Raw genomic sequence first — 8,823 nt, forward strand, 5'->3', positions numbered from 1 at the left:
AATAAATTTGGGTCCAAATCAACATTTTTCTGGGAAAAATGGGATTTTTTTTATTTCCACAGCTCAACGTTATAACATTTTGTGAAGCACCTGGGGGTTCAAGGTTCTCACATCACGTTTACATAAATTCCTTGAGGGGTCTAGTTTAAAAAATGGGGTCACTTGTGGAGGATTTCCACTGTTTAAGCACCTCAGGGGCTCTGAAATTGTCACATCGCTATCATTCGCTATCTGTTTCCGCCAATTTTGGGCACCAAAAATTCAATGATGCTGCTTCCCTTCTGAACCCTGCTGTGAGCCGAAACACCACATATGGGGTATCAGCTTATGCAACAGAAATTGCACAACAAAGTGTATGGTGCATTTTATCCTGTTACCCTTGTGAACATGCAAAATTTGTGGCTAAAGTAACATTTTTGTTGAAAAAAGTTACATTTTCATTTTTTCCTTGCACATTACTTTAGTTGATGTGAAGCACTTAAAGGGTTAATATACTTCTTTTATGTAGTTTTGAGCAGTTTGAGGGGTGCAGTTTTTAGAATAGTGTCACTTTTGGGTATTTTCTGTCACCTAAGCTTCTCAAAGTTCCTTTAAATGTAAAGTATTCCCTAAAAAAATGGTTTTGTAAATTTTGTTGGAAAAATGAGAAATTGCTGATAAGTTTATAACCCTTCTAATCTCCTAACAAAAAATAATTTTGTTTCAAAAAATGGTTTTGATATAAAGAAGACATGATAAATGTTATTTATTAACTATTTTGTGTGATATAACTCAATGGTTTTATGGTATAAAAAGGTCAAAGTTTGAAAATTGCTACATTTTCAAACTTTTTGACAAATGTCTGACTTTTTCACAAATTAATGCAAAAAATATCATGCTAAATTTATCACTACCATGAGGTACAATATGACATGAAAAAACTGGGATCCATTGAAACGTTCCGGAGTTATGACCTCATAAAGTCAGAGTTAAAAAAAATTGGCCTGGTCAGAAAGGTGAAAACAGGCTCTGGTGCGAAAAGGTTTATTAACTGACCCTACTATCATGTTCAAAAAGAATAAAAGGGTGTATTGCATAATATGTTGCACATGGTATATAAACAATGCTCTAATTAGAGAACTATAACTTAACAGAAATAACCAGCGCCAGGTAAAGTAAGAAAAATTTAAAAAATATCAGAATTATTGTCTCATACAATGTATACATAGACTATTCAAAAGAATAAAAATATATCATTTAGTAGGAAAAGGCTACATCACCACAGGGAAGTTATTAAACCATGAAAATATGATTGTACAGAAATAGTATGTAATGTGTTCAAAACAGCTATCAAAAAAAGAGCGAAAAAATCAGAAACAAATAAAGTGTCCTGTAGAAGGAAAATACTTTGTAGAGATCAGAATAAATTGCAGTTGCTTACAAAAATTAGAGTAATACCAAACACTGTCTCTGAGGCCTAAAGCCTGCTTTACACGTTGCAATTAGTTGTACAATTGCATTTGCGATGTGACACGCCCAGGTTGCATACGGGATCTTATGAGATTGCACGTTGGTCGTTCATTTGCTGTCACACGTGCGTTAGTAGTCTATGTTAAATTGATCAATTTTGTGTGCGATCCTTTAGATCATGTGTTCTGTGACGTATGCATTGGGCACCCTTTTTTTTTTTTTTATTTATTGACTTGCCAAGCGTGTGTAATGTGTAGGGATGCATTTTTACTATGTCATCTGCCATTCAGCTCTGCTACATGGCCGCTGACAGCAGACACAGACAGCCATGTAGCAGAGCTGAATGGCAGATGACAGCAGACACAGACAGAGCCGCACTGTCAGAATTAACTCGGGTGAACTTCACCCGACTTCATTGTCATGCTGCGGCTCTGTCTGTGCCGCGTCCTGATTAGCGGTCACCTGTGAAGGGCTCACCGGTGACTGCTAATCCCCTGAGTGACTGAATTGAGCAGCCCTCTCTCATATACTCACCGATCCCCGATCTCCGGCTCGGCGCTGCACGGCATTCACACTGCTCCGGCGGCTTTTACTATTTTGAAAAAGCCGGCCGCCCATTAAACAATCTCGTATTCCCTGCTTACCCCGCCCACAGGCGCCTATGATTGGTTGCAGAGAGACACGCCCCCACGCTGAGTGACAGGTGTCACACTGCACCCAATCACAGAAGCCGGTGGGCGTGTCTATACTGTGCAGTGAAATAAATAATTAAATAATTTAAAAAAACGGCGTGCGGTCCCCCCCAATTTTAAAACCAGCCAGATAAAGCCATACGGCTGAAGGCTGGTATTCTCAGGATGGGGAGCTCCACGTTATGGGGAGCCCCCCAGCCTAACAATATCAGCCAACAGCCGCCCAGAATTGCCGCATACATTATATGCGACAGTTCTGGGACTGTACCCGGCTCTTCCCGATTTGCCCTGGTGCGTTGGCAAATCGGGGTAATAAGGAGTTATTGGCAGCCCATAGCTGCCAATAAGTCCTAGATTAAACATGTCAGGCGTCTATGAGACACCTTCCATGATTAATCTGTAAATTACACTAAATAAACACACACACCCGAAAAAATCCTTTATTAGAAATAAAAAACACAAAAATATACCCTGGTTAACAACTTTAATCAGCCCAAGAAAGCCCTCCATGTCCGGCGTAATCCAGGATGATCCAGCGTCGTTTCCAGCTCTGCTGCATGGAGGTGACCGGATCTGCAGAATACACAGCCGCTTCTGTAACCTCCACACAGCAACTGAAGACAGCCGCGCGATCAGCTGAGCTGAGCTGTCAAAACAGTAAAAGCCGCCGGAGCAGTGTGAATGCCGTGCAGCGCCGGAGATCGGGGATCGGTGAGTATGAGAGAGGGGGATAGACTGACATGGACAGAGAGTGAGGGACAGAGATAGTGACCGACTGACAGAGATTACTGAATGACAGACATTGTGAGGCGCTTCAGAACGCAGCTTTTCAGCTGCGCTCTGAAGCGGACCTTTTTTAAGCTGCGGTGCAGAGCGCACACCTGCGCACATAGCATCAGACACCAAAATCGTATGAGGGATGTCACACGTTACAATTGACTAGGTTTGTGCAACAAAACGCTCAATTCTAGACAAAGATACAATGTGTTTGCGATCAATCCTGATCGCACGTAGCTGTCACACGCAGATACCTCACAAACGATGCCGGATGTGCGTCACTTACAACTTGACCCCAACGACGGATTGTGAGATATATTGAAGCGTGTGTTGGGGGCTTTAGACACACGTCATGAAAATCGGAGCGAATGGAATGCAATTTTTTATCGCATTCCATTCGCTCTGATTTTCAGGACGTGATATTAGTCTATGTGCCAGCACCCATGAGCGATTATTTTCTCAGCCCTAATCGGACTGAGAAAACAGTCACAGCATGCTGCAAGTGTAATGCGATCCTTGTTTCTCTCGCACCCTTTCAAGTCTATGATGCGAGAAAAAAATCGCACTGCACTCGCAGTACACCGGTGTACTGCGAGTGCTGGGCGAGAATGGCAGTAACCGGAAACAGAGGAGAGAGGGAGATAAATCCCTCCCTCCTCTCCGCAACGCTGGCCCACGCGCTTGGTAACTAAGGTAAATATTGGGTAACCAAGTGCTTGGTTACCTTATAATTACCTTGGTTACCAGCGCACACTGCTTAGCGCTGGCTCCCTTCACTCGTAGCCAGAGTACACATTGGGTTAATAAGCAAACCGCTTTGCTTATTTACCCGATGTGTACTCCGGCTACGTGTGCAGGGAGCAGGGAGCCGGCACTGGCAGCCTGAGAGCGGCGGACGCTGGTAACCAAGGTAAATATCGGGAAACCAAGCAAAGCACTTTGCTTGGTTACCCGATGTTTACCTTGGTTACAGCTTACCGCAGGCTGCCAGACGCCGGCTCCCTGCACATTCAGATTGTTGCTCTCTCGCTGTCAAACACAGCAATGTGTGTTTCACAGCGGGAGAGCAACGTGCAAAAAATGAGCCAGAGCAGTGTGTAACGAGCAGCGATTTCACTGCAGGGGCCAGATCGAATCTCAGTGTCACACACAGCGAGATCGCTAATGAGGTCACTGGTGCATCACAAAAACTCAGCAGCGATCTCGCTAGCGATCTCACTATGTGAGAAGTACCCCTAAAGGGAAGTTAAAATGTATAAACTGTCAAGTACCCATAGACATATAATGTAAACTGACCAGATATGCACAATGAGGGGTTTTCTCAAGTTGTCCCTTCAGCCGTCCATTGCAATACAATCTCCTTATAGCTTCCTTATGTCTTGGTTTTTGGCAGGCTGGGCAATCTGAGTGACCGCTCTGGTGAGTAACAGAACTTTAGTAATAGTACAAAAGCACAAGTTCTGCTATAAAACATTTAGCTATGAGTGGTTTGTTTGGAGTCAACATTGTTACCTGTACATTTATACACAGAGATTATGGACATTTGAAGAAGCACACAGCTCTGGATAGAGAGCAAGAGTAAAGAGATTAAACAGATCTGTTGTAAAAGCTGGGGCTATTGATTTATGACTATCCTTTCAGAAGATGAAAGGGAGAAGAAAGAAGGTGAGCAGATAACTGCTGTATAAAAATCAATGGACTGGAAAGAGCTGACTTGGATGTTAAGACAAAAGGGTACTTTACACGCTGCGACATCGCTAGCGATCTCGTTAGCGATGTGAAATTCTAGATAGCAAGTGCGATCTTTCGAGGTCGCACATAGGTTATTTTACGCATGTGCGATCTCGAAAGATCGCACTTGCGATCTAGAATTTCACATCGCTAGCGATGTCGTAGCGTGTAAAGTAAAAAGGGTGCTTTACACGCTGCAACATTGTTAGCGATGTTGCGAGCGATAGCACCCGCCCCCGTCGTTCGTGCGACATGTGGTGATCGCTATCGTAGCGAACAATATCGCTACGGCAGCGTCACATGCACATACCTGTTCAGCGACATCGCTGTTGCTGCCAAACAATCCCTCCTTCAAGGGGGAGGTGCATTCGGCATCACAGCGACGTCACAGCAGCGTCACAAAACGGCCGCCCAATAGAAGAGGAGAGGAGGAGATGAGCGGCTGGAACATGCCGCCCACCTTCTTCCTTCCTTCTTTTCCGGTGGACGCACGTAGGATGATTTTCGCCATTCCTGCGGTGTCACACACAGCGATGTGTGGGGCCGCAGGAACGACGAACAACCAGCGGCATGCACCACGCACGATATTATGAAAAGGAGCGACGTGTCAACAATCAACGATTTTTGATGTTTTTGCGATTGGTGATCGTCACTCCTAGCTGTCACACGCTGCAATGTTGCTAACGACGCCGGATGTACGTTACAAACACCGTGACCCCGATGATATATCGTTAGCGATGTCGCAGCGTATAAAGCCCCCTTAAGGGTCCCGTTACACGTAGCGACATTCCAGCGATCCCGACAACAATACGACCTAGTCAGGATCGCTGGAACATCGCTACATAGTCACTAGTGAGCTGTCAAACAGGCAGATCTAAGTAATGGCGCAGCAACGATACGGCGATCCTCGTCGGTCTTTGGAACCCTGTCACACAAAAGCTAATCTGACGGGCGTTGAAAAGACAAAGCAAAAACACAGCGATGCATGCTGCCCAGCAGGACACCAACGATCAAAAATGAACCAGGATGTTCAGGTACGATCGGCGATATCGCAGCAGGGGGGGGGGCGGTCGCTGCTATGTGTCACACATAGTGAGATTGCTAGCGAGGTCGCTGTTGCGTCACAAAACCTGTGACACTTCAGCAATCTCGCTAACGAATTCACTATGTGGGCTCCTTGGAAACCAGATGTAAATTACAAAAGGTAAAATGTCTCATTGTAGGAGAATGACAGCAGATTGAAAAAGCAAATCAATTGTTAGCTTGTTTATTTTAATGCTGTCTAACTAATTCCGCAGTTTCAAGTTCAGAACACCCCTTTAAGCACTAGTAATAATATATAATGTGCGCTATCATATAGCACAAAGAAAAAAGGCCCTCTGGGTGAAATCTACCTATCAGTTGGTGTTGATAAGCTTTGGGCAAAGGCACTTTGGTTATGTGTAGTGATGGGTGGACCTGGACTGTAATAATCTGGATGCGCATGAGTTTAAAAATTTCCGAGCACCGACACAAGGCCCGCAATTCTCAGGGAATCCTGGTAATGATATGGGTCCTGAAACTTGGGTAATTAAATAAAATAAAAGAAATATAAAGAAAAGTATTGGAAAGCAACCACGTTATACTTATCGAATCTTTCGCGTGTCTTCTGCATTAGATGCGACAATCCCGGAACTTTACCCTGCTCATTCCGATTGCCGTGGTGCAGTGGCATTCGGGGTAATAAGGAGTTAATAACAGCTCACAGCTGCCACTAAGCCCTAGATACTAATCTGTAAGTGAAAAAAAACCCAAAACACAAATATAGAATATATTCGCAGCAGGGCAATCGGGAACAGCCGGGTAACATTCCGGGATTGTCACATCTACTGGATGCGACAATACTGGGTGACTGTAGGCTGCATATTTTTAGGCTAGGGGGCCCCAATAAGTAGGGGTCTATCCAGCCTGAGAATACAAGCCCTCAGCTGTGGGCTTTATCATGGCTGGGTACCAAAATGGAGGGGGAACGCACACCATTTTTTAAAATTATTTATCTAAATACTTTAAAAAAAAAAAAGCTGCATGCATTTCCTCCTATTTTGACACACAGCCAATGCACAGCTGGGGACTGCAGTCTGTCACTATTTGCTTTATCTGTGCTGGGTATCATAATATCAGGGGTTCCTGTGCCAATTTTTTTTATTTATTTAGTTTTACACCACAATATAGACACACACAGAGTCTGTGATAGCAAGCAGTCAGACACGCTGTTGCACAGGCTGGGCACGTGACTGATTGCAACCAATCACAGACACTGGTGGGCGTGGAAAGCAGTGAATATGGATGCAGGTAAATGAGAGGCCCCAGAAGTAGAATGACCAGTACAGAGGCAGTTTATTTTTATTTTCTTTATTCTTCCTTTTTTTTTTTTTATTTCCAGAGTTGCTGGATCCGTATTATTACCCATAGTTGCCTTAGAACTTCGGAGCCGGCACTCAGGTACTTTTGAAACCGCACGAATCTGGACTTTCACGGTCCGGGTCCACCCATCTCTTCTCGCTGGTTGTTAGTTCAGGTTTTAGTTCTGTATTTTTAAGTGTATCCCCATAAAAAGGGATATTTTAGTAGTCCATGTTCTTTCCTTTTTTTATTTTTTTGAAGAACTTTGTCACAGAGTCCTTCATGTCTTTGTTTCTTAAGCTGTAGATAATGGGATTTAACATGGGAGTCACAACTGTATATAGTAAAGATAACACTTTGTTGATATCTAATGAGAATTTAGACATAGGTTGCATGTACATAGCTGTAATTGTACCATAATAAATCATAACAACAGTTAGGTGGGAGGCACAAGTAGAAAAGGCCTTTTTCCTTCCAATGGCTGATGGAATCCGTAAAATAGTGGAAATAATGAATATGTAGGAGAGGACAGTTAGGAGAAAGGAACTAAATATAAGGCCAGAAGCCAATACAGAAATGGCTGCTTCTGTAAAGTGCGTATTACTGCAAGAAAGTTTGAGAAGAGGTTGAGCATCACAATAAAAATAATTAATTTGATTAGGACCACAGAAAACAAGCTTTGATATTAATGTGACTGGTAGGATTGGAGAAATGAAGCCCCCAATCCAAGCCCCTGAGGATAACTGGTGTGAGATCGTGTTGGTCATTTTTGAAGAATAATGCAAAGGAATACAAATAGCCAGATATCGATCATATGCCATAGCAGTTAGTAGATAACACTCAGAAGCTCCAAGGGAGCTAAAAAGGTACAACTGGGTCATGCAGCTATTGAAAGGTATGGCCCTATTGCTGGTCACGAATGTAGACAACATCTTAGGCACAATGACTGACGTATACCATATTTCCATAGCAGAAAGATGGTTGAGAAAGAAAAACATAGGAATTTGCAGTTTATAGTTTGTTATTACAGTTATAAAAATGATAAGATTTCCCGTGACTGTGAACATGTAGACAAACAGAAAAAGCAAGAACATAAAAGGGTAGAGCTTCTTCAGACTGGGGAATCCCAAGATGATGAATTCTGTCACAAATGTTTGATTTATTTCTCCTCCCATTTCATTTAGTAGTTTCTACAAATAAACAGATGAAAGATAAAGCATATCTGTCTTCTATACCGTAATGGTGAAAAGTTTCCACATCTGTTCATGCAGTGGTTTTCCTTGTTCTAATTGGATTTGGCACATTGTAGATTCAGACTGAGGGCAGCAAAATCGCAAAGAAACACATATACAGTAGAGACAAAGAATAAAGAAATGCGTGAAACAAACCAGGATATGTGTTAAACATGTGCTAAATATGTGCTTTATAGCTGTCTTGAAGGAGTTCCTAGAGGTGCTGAGCACTTGTTGGCTGTTTTGCCTTCATGCTGTGGTCCAACTCATCCCGAATCATCTAACTTGTGTTGAGATTAAGTGATTGTGGACGTATTGACATCATTTATTTTTTAAACTGTTGTTTTTGTTTGCTGCCATCAGTCTCAATCTACAATGTGCACATTCCAATAAAAACAAGGAAAACCAGTGTGTGAATAGGTAAACGTTTGACCCGTACTGTATGTATTATTCTTTCAAAAAAAAAAAAAATGTTAATGAAGGACATTAAGGCCGGTGTCACACTTGCGAGTGCCTCGTTTGTATCTCGCGTGAGTCTCGTGTTACATCACCCATCACGG

General features: G+C 42.9%; 1 protein-coding gene across 1 annotated transcript; it reads right to left on the reverse strand.

Annotated features, from left to right (window-relative positions):
* Positions 1-145: 145 nt before the first annotated feature.
* LOC142245398 (olfactory receptor 6F1-like) lies at positions 146-8,206 on the reverse strand. Its single transcript, XM_075318113.1, has 2 exons — positions 7,304-8,206; positions 146-190 (listed from the first exon to the last, which is right to left on the reverse strand). Exons 1-2 carry the CDS (start codon positions 8,204-8,206, stop codon positions 146-148), a joined length of 948 nt encoding a protein of 315 aa, XP_075174228.1.
* Between the last annotated feature and the right edge of the window lie 617 nt (positions 8,207-8,823).

This window comes from Anomaloglossus baeobatrachus, chromosome 1, assembly GCF_048569485.1.
Source record: "Anomaloglossus baeobatrachus isolate aAnoBae1 chromosome 1, aAnoBae1.hap1, whole genome shotgun sequence".
Classification (NCBI taxonomy): Eukaryota; Metazoa; Chordata; class Amphibia; order Anura; family Aromobatidae; genus Anomaloglossus; species Anomaloglossus baeobatrachus.